Here is a 15,893-nt window from a genome sequence, read left to right as displayed (position 1 = left end):
GTTTCTCCTGCCAGATCTTTACATCTGTTCTCATGCATTTTCTTCATTTAGGAAACCAAACTCCACCCTTTCCAGGGTGAAAGAAAGGGGATCTAATCAATGCAGGCTAATGAAAGATGCAGCCACTCTGGAAATGTCTTTGTATCCACCTGATCCTACACACCACCCTGGGGGACAGTGAGCTGAACAAAATGAGAAATATGATAGAATCCTAAAGACAGAGAAGAAAAAAGGCTTCCTTGATTTCAAGGAGTTGCTTAATTCCTAACCAAAACTTTGACCAACTCAATGATCTGCAGCTCAAGCATCACATAGAAAATACTGGCTCTGATTCTGTTTGGAGCAGTCAGCATGAAATGTAATGAAATTCAAAACAGACAGACTACACATGCTCCAGAGGGAAGTCATTAATACCCATGAATAATGATAAAGCAAAATACCATCTGCCAAGATAATGTGGCAAGTCTTTTTGAAATTCCAATTAGCCTATAAACCAGAAACAGGGGGCAAATGTGCTCCCCCTGCCATGGGAGACCATGTGTCCTCGGTGTCTCCATTGCTATATATGTAAACTAAAATGTGGGTGATAGAAACATTACTCATGTATGAATATATTTTGGAGATTACATTCATTATTCTTTAGGACACAGGTGCTATTCATGTAACCAGGTGGAACAGCGTGTTACCAGTGGCTAATGAAGGCCACATATGTATTTTTACACATATTTTAATTACGGGGGTGAAAAAGCTGAGTCTTATAAATACAGTATATAGGTTTGGCTCTAACAATGCCATTAGAGTTCATCTTTACATGTCAGAGATAATGAAGCATTTTTATTGCTGTTATCCTAGGGAAAATTACCTGGTTATGATAGATTCAAATATTCTAAGTCATTTTCCTGAGCTGCGTTTCATGAAGTAAACCACTATTAAAATCATAATACACATTATGAGAACTACTGCATTATAGCCTGAGAATAAATTGTCCTGATTACAAATGTGTAGACTAGGTCTACAGCCTGATGAATCAATCACATGTATTTGGAAATATCAAAGAAGTATACAAGCCAGCCACTGATCACTGGCATTTCCCAGCCTCTCTTGCTTTCCCCAAGGTTTCTTGTAGTATAAATGACAGTAGGATCAGTAATTTTGGAGTTTCTAATCCTGTTGTATCCTTACTTGGCTATAAAATTTTTAGAAGTCACTTGTGTCATGCAACTTGCTTTCCTCACCTATAAAATGTTTGTCATTACGAGAATAACCAATGATTAAAACCTATTGTAAGAATCTGAAAAAGTGTGAGAACTTTCCAAAAAGTTTTAAAATTCTCCAATAAGTCACTTTCATTTTATCATGACTAAATAAAGTAAGCTGAGTTATCTGCACTGTATTTAGAAGTAGAATTAAACACTTTTACAAAGAGGACAAAATGATCTCCCCAGACAGTAGGCAGCTATTGTTTCTCAGCAGGACTATTGTTCTCAGTGACCTGGCTCTTTCCCCTGGAGCCAGTGTCCACCTTACAGCTGAGTTTCTAAGACATATGCTTTGAGCCATAGACTTTTGGAATCTAAGAAATATGGAATTATATTGGAAGGGGATGCTGTCTTCCAATTAACAACATAATTTCCATTGTCTGTGGGTTGAAAATAACATGAGTTGCATCATTTTTTAAAAATATCCTAGTCACTGGCTTCAGCTCCATCAGAACACAAAGACCATATATTCTCACACTTACCCCAGCACATCTCTTCCCATCCTCTTTTGAAGATTATGGCTCCTGACAACACAAGGTACAGGACAGCAGGAAACTAGTCTGCGAAGTCAGTGATTCATGTGCAGACAGCATTTACTGTGCAGTCGCACACGATGACTTGAACTCAATATCAGTTTACTTCTGCCCACATTTGGGCCAAGCTACTTTATTTGTGGGAATCTATTGAAACAAAACACTGCTATTTGTGCACAAGGATGTATCGCAAGGATGTACACAGAGTCATTTTTATAGCACAGATTTAGAAACTATGCACTTATTTTACAGGAAGGTGACCACAAATTATGGCACATTTATATCATGGAGTACCAGAAAGCTGATTTCAAAAAATGCAGACATACCTATATATACTTTTCACAGTAATGCTCTAAATTGTAGCATTAAAGAGAAAAAGCTATGTGGACTGTGGGTGACATAGCAATACAGGTTCAGCCGTGTAACAAACATACCATTCTGATAGGAAATATTGAGGATAGAGGAGGCTCGGTGGTGTTTCGGCAGCGAGCACATGGGAAATTTCTAACTTCTTCCCTACAACGAGTAACTGAAAGATACAGTGAATGCTTACATTTTAACAATATTTATTACAGTAAAAGACACAGTGTGAAGATCCAGTGGATAAGTGTGTTTGGGAGCATTCTGAGTATTCTTAGTTGGACTAATGGCAGTGTATCTTGCACTTCAATAAATTTTTAAAATTTTAACATTCACTGTATTTTATGACAGCCCTGCAATCAAATGATTATGGCAATTTCTGTCAGGTAAAAACATTATGGTGCCTCCTCACCCATGGTGTTCACCAGATCTGGCATTGTGCAGCTTCTGGCTCTTCCCCCAAATCAAAATGACTGTGAGAAGTAAACATTGTGAATCAGTTCAGGACACTGAGCAGCCAGGACAATGCAAGCAAAGACACTCATGAAAGAGGACTTCTACGACTGCTTCGAAAGAACCATGTGGTAATTATGTGCAAGCAAGGGGGGATATTTTGAGGGAGATTCATGGCAACATGTCCTTAACTGTAAAAATTTTTTTTGCCTTTTTGAGATAGGGTCTCATTATGCAGTTCAGGCTGGCCTTGAGCTCACTTTGTAACCCAGGCTGGTCTTGAACTCACAACAATCCTCCTGCCTCAGCTTCCCGAGTGCTGGAATTACAGGTGTGTGCCATTACACCCATATAATAATTTTTTACCAACTTAAACATTTATTGTATTTTTTAAATCACATCTCATATTTTGTTGTGAACCTAAAATTGTTTTAATTCTCTATTTTAAAAATAGCACATCACAAAACATTTCATAGAGTGCAATCTTGTTTAGGCAAAATATGAATCAAAAGTACACAGATATACACAGATGCATAGAAAAGGGACTGAAAAACTAATTTAAAAATATCAAATCATGTACTTTTGTCTCTAGGAAACAAGACAGCGACAGAGGAAAAGATACATTTGAAAAAAGGCTTCACTATTATATTCTATATGCTTATACACTGTTCAAATGTTGTACAGAGTAAATGCCAGTCTGTCTTCTTTATGTAGGAGAGGAAAACACCAGAAAATAAGAACAAGCAAACAAAAAGACGGAATCAAAGATGAGCCATGTGCCGATCATGTTGACATCAAATACTGCATCTGAAAACTAACTGGTTTGAATAACACCTTGAACCTTAAATTCTTCATTGGGTCATCCAAAGCAATAATACAGAAGTTAACTGAAATTTTGCTAAGAAAGCAAGTTGAACAGGATTGCTTTAACAGTTACAGTTAAACTAAAAACAAAAACCAAAAAAATGCTGGAACCTCAGCATAACTTTAAATTACATATATCATTTATTGAAATATAAAGATCTTCATTTACACGTTTCAAAATAAAAACAGGAACGGGGCATTTGGAATACATTTCATATGGGTAGAGCCTCCCTATCAAGTTAGTTTCTCTCACACATTCACCACACCACCGTTTTGGGAACATGTAAGTATTTTTCTCTTTATTATTTCTAAAATATAAATTTTGGACATTCAAAAGTGCAACAGTTAATGTGCCTGTGGGGAATATCACAGTTAAAAAAATATAAACAAAGGCAGTGATACAGCTTGTCATAAAGGTTTGGCAGTATTCTCCAAGTCTATATAGAAATACATATATACATATTGATGTATAACATCATTTTATCTTACGTCCCTCTTCACAAAAATAGGACCATTTTGTACAGATTGGCAGACCACATTGTAAGGATATCACTGATCATTTTAAAAGCCACAAATTGTGTTTCTTGGGCTAGCTTTGATTGTCATCATAAAAATAGAAAGTGGGAAGGATTAGCAAATTTTTTTCTGGGGACTTTACAGACGGCAAAAAAAAAAAAAAAGAGAGAGAGAGAGAAAGAAACAAATCTGGGAAACACAGTTTTAACAATGTAGTCTTTCATCATTTCAGGTGGGTGCACTGATAACGACTGGAAACCACCGGCCTCAGACTTCATCCAGTCTCACAGTATCATACAAGACTTAAAGTAGCATCAGAAGGCAAAGCACCAACAAAATAAGCCTGTGCGGGAGAGTGAGTGATAAATGGAATACTTGAGCTGTGATTCTAGAAACACAAATGTATTTCAAGTCTAATTGGTTCTATGGAACCAAATCAGGTTTTCATTTTTAATTGGCCAATCTGGCTCAGTCTTCACACTTGCTATGGAGAAGGGGGACAAGAAAGTTGGGGCTTGCATTGAGATTCCACTAGTAGGTACTCAAGGACCTCATTATTGCTTCTACATCTTCTAAGGCACCACCTGCTGGAAGCACATCAGTGATTGCAGTAATCACAGCCCATGTTTCATTCATACGGTGTCAGCAATTAAACACACTGCAAAGAATGCCAATGAACTCATACCAACCAGTTCGATGGTCTGGATGGATGTGACAATCTATCCTCCCACCTACACCCAAAATACCAGGAAAACTTTTCAGCCTTTTTCATAAAATATTGACCTGGCTATTCAGAGATTTGGCATGTGGAATTTGATTGTTTTTACACACGCCTTTTCCTGGGGGAAGATGAGTCCAAATCCCCCATGCAGTGGGAAACAGCATCTTTACTTCGTCTTGAATTTTGGAAGATGTGCCAAAAAAACAAATTCTAACTTTCTCAGCCTCAGCTAAGACTGGAAAGCTAAATTAAGGGTAGCAATTGCTATATATATGGTATTAAATGTCACTGACCTGAAGCCAAGGACTTTAATAGTTGGCTTCCTGCATGGTTGACTTCTAGTCCAGATCCAAATTTCAAATTGTTTTTCTTCCCCCATGGCAACCTCCTGTAACCTAAGCCAGTGTTTCTGAAAACTGGCTGATCAGAATAGCCAGGGTGTTTATAAAAATGAGATTCCTGTTTCTGTTAGACTTAATAATGCAGAATTTCTGGATTCTGCAGAATCTAGTGGTTCCCACTGCCAGTTCCACGTGGGAACTGAAAAGCCAGGCTGATGCACACGAAAAAACACCTTTGTGACCTCAGGGCTTCAAGCTCCTTCTCTTTAGGGTAAGAGATGAAAGAAAGGAGCTGACTTGAGGGCATCCCTCTGACTTTTAAGGTTCACAGATTTTAAAATGCATGTTGGGATCCACCAAAGGTATTCTTAGTCATAAAAAAAAGCTCTGTGAGTTCAGTCTTTTGGCTGATTCCTGTGATTTCCACTGGGTCACAGCAAAAGGATTTTGCCTTTATATCAAGGACATTTAGGATTCAGGGGTTTGTTTCTAATCCCATTACTTCAGAGGTCATTAACTGTTTTTAGTAGAAGGGATTAGGGAGCCTATATAATTAAAAACTCTGACTTCCTGGACAATGTTACTTACACTTTGCTCTCTATGTTGACTAAATTTAATCCACTAAAGCTATTGTGTTTTATAAAGAAACATATGTTATTTAAGGTAAATGCCAAAAACGATCAAACTTGTCACCTACTTAGTAAAGGGTTTTTTCTTTAAGTTGTGCTTTCTCTGTAGGGAGATCATGTTACATATTACACATTTAGCATTACTGATAACAGTAGTATTATTATAAATATAGGTTACAATATGAAAATGAGTCGTTGGGCTGCTAAAGGACCCAAATCTATTAAACAAAGTTGGTTAATTGTTATTTTTTTATCTCTTTAACACTAAGAAAAAAGTAAAATGTGATAGTACCAGTACCTTTTAAGGTTCAAAAGTGGTTTTGCATGCACTTCATAAGAAAATTCAACAGCAGCTGATACCAGGTTCGAAAAAAGAAGTACATGGATGGATTGAGTGGTCTCTTCAAAAGTCCAGAGAAGACGATTAATGCAAATCTAAACACATCCTTGGTTAGAGTTATTTACATAATTACAACGCTAGTGTTTGTTGCAGTACAAATTGTGCATGTGGAAATCTCACCAAAGCCCTTGAAACACAAAACTCATTTTTCTGTGGCCTATTATTCCCTGTCCTTCTATTTCCAAACTTCACAGGCCACTGAGATGTTACTGAAGCATTGCAAGAGGCAACACCGAAAAAGTTCATTTCAAAAGTCCCACTCGCTCATATCCAGAGGGCTCCCCGGGCCCACGGCTGGAAAGTCCCCGTCACCATCATTCAAGTCTCAACCTTTGCATTGCAATAAAGTGGTTTTCTTAAAGGGACCCACAGGTAGCTCCTGGAGTAGAAGGTGCCCACTGGATCTGCCAGTTACAGGAAGCTGTCCTCCACCAGGTCCGAGGAGTCTATGCCAATGTCATCCATCATGTCAATGTCCTCGATGGTCTCGTCCTCTCTCTTGATGAAAGTGGAACTGCTGGAGCCTGTCTCAATGGCGCTTTCTTCAGAGGTCTGAGAGCTGTCCAAAGGAGAGAAGGAAAGTTAAAACCCACGTACAGGTTGGCTGTCCTGCGGTGCCCTTCCAGGTGGCCACCAGGACAGATGGGTTCTTCCCACCATGGATTGTCTGGCGTTCAGCCTTGGGCTGTACGGGGTGGCAAGGCTGTCACTGAGAGGGACAGCTGCTCACAAGACTTTCAGCACAGGCTACTGGACAACCCAGCTGCATACCTCTCAGCTTTCCTTCCTTTCTGCCAAGTCTCTCATCTACACTTCCAGCAAGCTGGATTCTGCAGAATCTAGTAACAATGTCTACTTTTCCTATTCATGGAAGAGAAAATCAGCAATGCCTGATCAAAAAGCACAGAAAAGAAAATGCAAAAAAAAAAAAAAATGAACTCAATTGCACACTGTAGCCACACCCCTTTGGTCTCCCAAGAATCTCCTGAGTAGCCAAACTGTGTTCCCAGAGGCTTAAAGGACCAAGTGAAGGCTCTTTATTCTTTATTGAGGGAGAAGGGCAGTTCTTGGGTAAGACAGGCTTAGGTCTGGAATGGATTTCACACATGTTACTTAACCCCTTGGGCTTGAGTTTATTTCCTTGCTAATGAAACAGCATGCTAAGTTAACAACTATAAGACACATAATAAATGCCCCATAACACATAATAAATGCTCAGTAAATGCTTGCAATTATTAGTCTCCAAACTTGTATCTAAATTTGAATAAATCCTGGATATTAGATTATATCAGAAAATGGGAGAGTTGCTTTTGTTATTTTGGGCTTTTTTGAGAGAAGGTCATGCTGTGCTGTCCAGGTTGATCTTGAACTCATTATATACCCCAGGCTGGCTTACATGCACAATCTTTCTGCATCAGCCTTCTGAGTGCTGGGATTACAGGCATGTGCCATCATGCCCAGCTAGTTATTGATTTTCTTATGCAAGATCGTGATATTGTGGTCACACAGGAGAGAACTGTTTTTCTTAGGAAATCTGTACTGAAATACTAGGGGTAAAGTATCTTAGTGTTTCTTACTTTCAAATGACAAAAAACAAAATATGAGTTTAGTGTGAAATACGCAACACCAATTTCATATATATATATATTATGTATATGTGTGTATGTATGTATGTATATATATATATATGGCCAGATAAAGCAAATATAAAATGCTAGAAACTGGTAATGCTAAGCGTTATGTGTATTCTCGTAATATTCCTATACATTTTATGTTTTTCTCAAGAGCTTTTTGGAAAACAGTCTTCCCTAAAATCCAGCCTGTCATGATTCCCGTCTGTCCCCCGTTCTGTGACCTCTTGCTGTCTTATCCTTATGCTGCCTTGTATCACTCTCCATGCCTTTATGTGTATATTTTTGCTCCACACTGATTATTATCTGATGGGTAGGACCCGCTTTATTCTCAGCAGGAGACTGCTGCACCATGCAATTCACACAGACCATAAAGAGCAGTTGGTCAGTCCATGGGGGTGAAGCGGGAGAGACACAGACAGGGAGAGAGACACGGAGACAGGCAAGATTCTCACCCTCCAGTTGCTTGCAATTATTAGTGTTTCTGTCTGCCTGCCTGGCTTATTCTGACTCCTTTGTGCTGTATCTAGCCCCAGGCAGGGAACGGAGCCTGGCCAACTGGAAGCCTGCAGCAAACAGTCTTCTGCCACCCACCTCCAGACTCATGCAGCTGCGTAGGGTTCCTGAGATGTGAAGATCCCATGGCTGTGATCTTCCCTACACCTAAGGCTTCCCCTCACCTCCTCGCTTGCACCCTCCCCCACTTGTACCCTGACATCTCATTTAGAATCTCAGTCCATGTGACTGGTCTTGATGACTCCCTGGCCCTGATGCCCCTCTCTTTAGGAGCTGGACACTGTCCCTGGAGCCCTGGTACTTACTGAGGACCTGAGTCAATCCTTGGGTACTAAGCCTGAGTCAATCTTGGGTACTGTATCTATGGTCCTACTAGGAGGGATTCTGTGATAGGGACTGTTAGCTTCCTCCTTGGGGACAACTAACAGGTAGGTCAGGTCCCTTGGCTCTGGCCCTCTTGGCCTGGTGTTCTCATCTTTCTGTTGGTCTGTTCACAAGGACCAGGCAGATATGTGGGGACAGAGGAAGCTAACTTCCACTGAGACTAGGCCAGATCACCTTCCCTGTTTGTCAATGTCATGGGAGATCCCAGGGTTGACAATCTGTTTTACGACTGGTTCCCAAGCCACAGGACCCATCTAGCAGCCCAGAACCTGGCTCTTCAGGGACTCAAACGTGGAACTCCTGAACCTTCTACAGCAAGACCCTGTGTCATCCTTCCATTACCAGCTGAGACCACCAGCTGAGCCTTAGGAGAAGGCTATTGACTAAGCTGACGAGCCTGTGTAAGCCCAAGGCCTTGAGCTTTGGGTCCACACGCACACACATGCACACACCCAGCCTTCCTTACACAGGCCACGGTCTCCTTGATGGAGTCATGAGGGACATACCATGCCCTGAACAAAGACAGAAGAGATGGGACTGATGATACGCAACACAGACCTTGAATAAACCTGCCCTCCTCCTTTCTCTCTTTGTCCTTTGTCGAGGAATATTCCCGATGACTTGCTTCAAAGGTTCTCTACTAGGGAAGCCTGATCCCCTGCCCCGCCACAGCCCCGGGAGCCAGAGGCATAGCAGACTCTTTCAGGAGGAGCTTTAGAAGCTGCAGAGGCTCCCAGAGTACAGTTTGCCACCCAGGAAAGCCTCCTTCTGGTAGCCAGAGCAGGGGTCCCCTCAAGCTGTGGGAGCAGGGGAGGCACAACCCAGGTGGCCGCCCATGTCTACCTGTGCCTGTTCCTCTTGCCCAGGTCTTCCTCCTCAGGCACAGGGTCGATGTCGGGCAGAGGGATGATGTAGCCACTGTCAGCGCTCAGTCTCTGCTCATCCAGGCCACCCTCCCAGTCTTTCAGCTTGTCTTCCTCATTTTTGTAGGAAACACCGATGTACGTGTTGTCTGAGTCCACGCGCATACGTGCCACAGCGGGATGGTCACTCTTCAGGAAGTCCAGGTGGATTTTCTCATAACTCTGTAAGCATTCATGTGACATATTTACTGACTGGGCTATAAAAATGAACACAGATACTCAGAAATTCACAATGAAGTCAGGTGTGGTGGCGCATGACTATAATCCAGCACCTGGGAGGCTACAAGTTCAAGGTGAGCCTGGGCTACACACAAGGAGTTCAAGGCCACTCTGAATTACATAATGAGACTCTGCCTCCAAAAACAAAAACAAAAAAACCTTCAAAAACAGAAATCATGATGACTCAACTGTATGGGTTTCCAGATGACGTCAGAGACAGGTAGGGTTTACACAACTGCAAGAGTCCAACATCAACCATCCCCAGAGGCGGGGACATGAAAGGACTGCCAGGGGCACAGATCTGCCAGTAGGTCTTCCGATCAGGAGGCCTTTCCCAAGTCAGTACATTTACCCAGGTGCCTACACCCTTCCCTCACCCCAGGATGAGAATTGAGCCCTCTGTCCTACCACTGAGAGTCTCCAGGGCCCTCACAGGTCCCCATAGGAGGAGGCACAGGCTTCAGTGGGAACATAATTCCCAACTTGTTCCTCATCCCTAAATGTCAGGCAAGTCCAACCTTCCGTATAAAAACTCCATACTCAACAACAGTTTTAATCCTTCCCATCAACACATCTCCACCAATCAGAGCATTGCAGGTTAATGTCTTTCTGCTTCTCCTGCTGCATTTATGAGCAGCACAAGGCTAGTGAGAGCGTCAACAAACAACAAACTAAAGTATTTAACTTCTAGCTCAACTTATGGCAGGCTCCAGTATAAGCTCCTGCTGCTGCTGCTGCTACTGCTCCTCTTCCTCCTCCTTCTCCTCCTCCTCCTCCTGGAGAAGGAGGAAGAGAAGCAGTGAGATGAGAAGCCCACGCAGTGACTAATCTGAATCTAAGAGGCAAAATCTGTTAGACAAGTTCCCCCCGGTTTCCTTCCCAAGGCTTCAGCAAAAAGTTGTTTTTTTCATTCCCATCTACTGCCTGGCTCCGTGAAATTACATTTGTTCCTTTGAACAATGCTTCTTATGCCACAGAAAACCAACTGAAGCCACAGATAACAGCTGAGGCTGTCCCTTCTGGACAGCAGGTAAAAGCCAATTTCACGTGGATTTAAATGCATTCAAATTAGCGATTTAATGGCCATGGATGTCCTGAGACTTCTAACTGCACAGCAGATACGTGAACATCTGGAGGATAAAGTGCTTACAGGTGTCAAACACACAAGATGAAAGGGGAGCCCCAGGGAAGGAGAGGGCTTTCATTCATCGTTGCTACCAGGGACCCATGGAGCATACTGTGAGCCCCGGCCACAGAATCACAAAATCTATACACTGCTTTGAAAATGCTCCTTTCAGACATGATGAATAGACAGCACTGCTCAGGGGCATAACTACCAGCTCTCCTCCCTTTGCCCACCGCTGTAAGACGCCCAGACAAACCTTTTTATACTGTCCAGGCAGCAGGGTCTCCACTATCTCACTCAGGTGGTAAAAAGAGGGTCTCTTCTCGGGTTCACTGTTCCAGCACTGCATCATGATGTCATAGCTAGAAAGGCACAGGCTCAGAGTGGGCACAAGGAACGTCTGTGGGCATTCCACCCCACAGACCACAGGGCGGGGACATGGCCCACGGGTGGGGAGGGAGCTCACACTTCACTGGTGGCGTGGTCAGGCTTGGCCATCCGGTACCCGCTCTTGATCTTGTTGTAGAATGTAGAATCTACCATCATGCCAGGGTAGGGCGTGCCACCTAAGAGCAAGGAAGGCAAGCATTGTGATAAAGGCACCACACACTGCGGGACACTTGGGGTGATGGCATGTTAGGGATCTCTGCAACCCTGAAGTCCTGACAGTTTGGTCTTTCAGGGAAACATACTTTCCTGGACCTCAAAGGCCTGCTCAAATCTTAAATTTAACTAGAACTCTAGGTTGGCCAAGTCCAAACACCTGATGTAAAAGTTATGCATCTTTAGAAAAAAATACTAAAGTGTTTTGAAATTTCGTTGCAGTTTTTTTCTTCTTCTTTTTTCTTCCATTGTATCCTTGCATAAAATTTCAAGGATTTGAAAAACAAGTATATAAAATAAATAAAAATAAAAACAAATACTTAGCCTTAAAAAAAAAAGAAAAAATACTAAAGTATTTTTCAGTGTTTTCTGGCTACTGCAGCTACATATACAAGCAAGCTGGAAAAACAAGGAGGAATTTTGAATCGAAGGCAGGAAAGTCATTCTCCCCAGTAACGTTCAAAGTGATTACAGTGAAAGTCAAAGTTGGGGCTTGCATTGCCTAGAAATTCTCTTTTTTTCAAGGAGTCTGAGACACAGTAAGCCCCAAACTGGAGTGATGCAGGGTGATCCTCAGGGAAAGAGGAGTAGGAGACTAGGGAGGGAAGACACACTTTACTTTCATATCAAAATAACAGATACATGGGGCTGGGGATTTAGCTCAGCAGCATAAGCGCCTGCCTTGGAAGCAGGCAGTCGTGAGTTCGATCCCCGGTACCAGTAAAAAGAAAAAATAAATAAATAAATAACAGATACATTCATGAAATGGTTCATGCTTTTACGGCTGAAAGCAGGTCCTGTAGAATTTCCTCTCTGACAATCTCCAAAGCTCATCAGGACTCCTTTCTGGTGTCCCAGGGCTTGCACTGCAGTTTTAAGCCAGCAGCACATGACTCACATCTAAGACTGAGTTTTCTCTCCCTCAAGAACCAGGGAGGTCAGGGTCTTTCCTTACCCTTCTCTTAGGGCATCCACTGGCCAGCCAAATGTCTGGAAGTTTCTCTTCTCCAGAATAATGACCACACTGCCGGTCCTCCCTGGGTGCAGAGAGGCAGCTCCACTGGGGAACCATTTAAGTCAAAGGCCAAAATGAAAAGGCAGCCAGCAGGTAGATTCCTCAGCACACTTCCAGAGAATGAGAATCACTCTGGCATGGCCCAGAAGAGATGCACAGAGGCCTGGGTGGTGGGGGTACAGCCTCCAACACCTATCTCAGTTTGCACAAGTGTGCAGCAGACATAGCAGAGGCCAATGGGTAGGTGAAGCAGTTGCAGTTTGCCTGATCACACAGCTTAACAGAGCGCATATCCTGAGCGGACAAACACATTTCCCTTCCAGGCTGTTCCAGAACTGTCCAAAGAAGAAGAGGGGTCAGGCACATACCAAGAGAGAAGATCTCCCAGAGCAGAATGCCGTAAGACCAGACGTCACTCAGGGTGGTGTAGAGGTTGTCGAAGATGCTCTCAGGAGCCATCCACTTCACAGGCAAGAAAGTCTGCAGGGAAGGAACGAGCAAATTAACCTCCAGCCTACGCAAGAATGATCTGCGGTAGCAGAAATGGGAAGGGGTCCTCCTTGGGCTAAGAATAACTGATGATCTTATTCCATAGAATGTATTTTGTGCACAATTTGTTCACAAATTGTTGCTCTCTCAGTATCTAGTGGCTCTTCTCTTCTTCCCCCCAGGACTCAGATTGAACCCAGGACCTTTGCACTAAGCTACACCTCCTTTCTATTTTTAGTCAAGGTCTCACTAAGTCACTGAATTGCACAGGATGGACTTGAACTTGTAATCCTCTTGTCTCGGCCTCCCAGAATGCAGAGATTACAGGCCCAGCTACCCAGTGGATCCTTAATACTTACAAATGGCAGTTAAGGCTGCTCTTCTACAGGAATAATAGCCCAAAACACTTAATACTGAACTGTGACCTGTGAAGTATAATTAAGCCCTAAACAGATCCGTACCCTCTTTTAAGGTATTCCCAATCACAAAATTAAGAATAGATCTAGTGACCTGTGAGGCAATTACAGCTACTGGACTTCAAGAGACAAGAAGCAATTCCTAGTACTAGCTCCTCTTTTGAGAAGCCGGTCCAAACTTTGGTGGAAAGACTAAAGAAGGTGCCACACTAGCATCCTTTCATCCCCCGGGATTGCTAGAGAAATAATGAGAGATCCAGAGCTCTATGCAGTCAGGACAGAACTCGGCTCTATCAGTCTTCAATGATGTGTGGAAGGTACTTGGAAGCAGCATGGTCATAGACCATGACCACTCAGAGCATGGACACAGGCCCAAGCCCCTCGCCAGGTAGATGCGGGAACCAAGAGCCGTCCCACAACCTGTGTAAGGGAGCGCTTTGGAACTGTGCCTTCAGGTGGCTGATGTATTCTAACCTACTTCATCTGCTTACAAGGGAGGGACAGAGGCGATGTGTCAAATAAACAATGCAAAGACTGTCTTTGAGCAAACTGGACCCCTAAGATACATTAATGCAAATAGTTTTAACATTCTACTGGTCACATTTACTTTATGCTAGAAGCTTAAAAATTAGTGGCACCGCTTAGAAATGTGTGCTTATACATGTGTACATACAACTTACCTGCTAAGAGGTAACAATTACGGTTTTTCTAGGGTCTACTCTATGCACTTTACATGAATTCCCTTATTAACTTCCTCACGGCAGCTTGGGAGTTGGGTACCACTCCTGCCTCTCTCCTATCAACAAGGACACTAAGGAATGCCATGGACAAGGAACTCACTCCCAAAACCTAGCCCCATGGGATGAAGCAGATATGCGTGCTCCAGCCATCTGTGCAGAGCCTGAGACCCCGGGAAGCCCACTCACAAATCTCATGGGCTCTACTGCAAACACAAGGGCAGCAAATTCAAAAAGCAACAACTTGAGAAATTAAAGGGCAGAGAAGGGTGAGTGCATCAGATAAGAATAAAGGTACATACGCTGCCTTTTGACACGTAGTTCGAATCATGCATGATGTCTCTGGCCAGGCCAAAGTCACAGATCTTCACGATTTTCCCTTGTGCCAGGAGGACGTTGCGAGCAGCCAGGTCACGGTGGACACACTGCATGGAAAAGCAAGAAACAATTTCAAAACGAATCCATCTGTGATAAGACAGCAGTGTGGCTGCAAGACTGGCCACTCTCTGGTGGTACTTGGAGCTGCCTAGCATGCCGTCCGCAAGGCCACAAGAGCTCGGCCTTCAGCCCATACCCTAACAAACAGACGGCTCTGGAGCCATGGGACACCTGAGAATGACAGGCCCCAGCCCTGCTCAGGGAAAAGGCGGAAAGGTCAGGGAAGGAGAAGCAGTGATACTGCTCTGAGATCTCCTTCCCAGTGTCTCCTCCCCGCTTGGAAATCTGTGGCCCTGTCTCAAGAGGTCTCTGTTCCTTGAACTTACATTTTTTGAAGCCAAAAACTCCATTCCTCGGGCAACTTGATAGGTGAAGCTCAACAAATCCAACAAAGTAAGGCCTTCAGAGTTATCATCTGAGAGGAGGTTTTTGACTTCTGAATCTGCAGCAGAGGAAGGAAATGTGTTGGGCTGGTAGACAGCATGACAGCTCATCCACTCCAAACTCAGCTTGCTGAGCACTGGCCAAAGAACATAGCTAGAGGCACTTTTTACAATCTGTGGACCTTCTGGGTGAACAACTATGTCAAGGGGCCCGGGAGGTGGAGCTCAAGGTGGAGCATGCTTGAGAACCCTGGTTCAATCCCCAGCACTGTGAATAAATAAATACTGAGATATTCTATTTAAAAAAGCAATATATAAGCTGGGCATGGTGGACGCATGCCTGTAACTCCAGCACTTGGGAAGCTGAGGAAGGACTGCTGAGAGTTCTTGGCCTGGCCTACATGGGAAGATCCTGATAGAAAGAAAGAAAGAAAGAAAGAAAGAAAGAAAGAAAGAAAGAAAGAAAGAAAGAAAGACGCAATATGTACAAATTGAGCATTACTAACCAAACCAAGAAACCCAAAACCTAAAGTACTTTAAAATCCAAAATTTACTATTGACTGACATGCCATCACACATGGAGAATTCCACCCCTGACCTTAGGTTACAAATCAGTCAATATATAGTGGTACCTCAGGTCACAAATGCTTTTGTTTACAAACTGCATGGAGTAACAAACATGACCATGGTCATCTGTCCCACACAAATACAAATGCAGCCATCTTTTCCAAAATCATAGAATAAATTAAGTTCACAAACCAAGGTATTATTGTATACGTGCCCTAAAAAATATTGTATAAATAAACTACAGACAGCCTGCATGTATGAAGTCCATGCAGTAATTGTAATATTAGTGAATTTTGTGTTTAGAGTTGGAATCCTGCCCTAAGACTGTTCATTACTTACTTGTGAAAATTCCAGAATCTGAAAAGAATCC

General features: G+C 42.9%; 1 protein-coding gene across 5 annotated transcripts in view; it reads right to left on the bottom strand.

Moving 5' to 3' along the window:
• Nucleotides 1-3,587: 3,587 nt before the first annotated feature.
• The window catches only part of Pdgfra (platelet derived growth factor receptor alpha), a 47,453-nt gene continuing 35,147 nt past the window's right edge, over nt 3,588-15,893 (bottom strand). For all 5 annotated transcript variants that reach the window (XM_003471663.5, XM_023565859.2, XM_013154428.3 and 2 more), the window contains exons 17-23: nt 14,900-15,015; nt 14,438-14,560; nt 12,862-12,973; nt 11,342-11,441; nt 11,132-11,237; nt 9,451-9,692; nt 3,588-6,635 (exon numbers count right to left, since the gene is read on the bottom strand). In XM_003471663.5, the coding sequence (XP_003471711.1) occupies nt 6,488-6,635; nt 9,451-9,692; nt 11,132-11,237; nt 11,342-11,441; nt 12,862-12,973; nt 14,438-14,560; nt 14,900-15,015 (947 nt within the window). In that variant the 3' untranslated portion in view covers nt 3,588-6,487. The remainder of the gene's footprint in view (nt 6,636-9,450; nt 9,693-11,131; nt 11,238-11,341; nt 11,442-12,861; nt 12,974-14,437; nt 14,561-14,899; nt 15,016-15,893) is intronic.

Source organism: Cavia porcellus, unplaced genomic scaffold, assembly GCF_034190915.1.
Source record: "Cavia porcellus strain 051 isolate PalLab524CR breed Dunkin Hartley unplaced genomic scaffold, mCavPor4.1 scaffold_30, whole genome shotgun sequence".
NCBI classification, from domain to species: Eukaryota; Metazoa; Chordata; class Mammalia; order Rodentia; family Caviidae; genus Cavia; species Cavia porcellus.
Note: the sequence above shows the minus strand (reverse complement) of the source record. Positions and strands in the feature narration are given on the sequence as shown.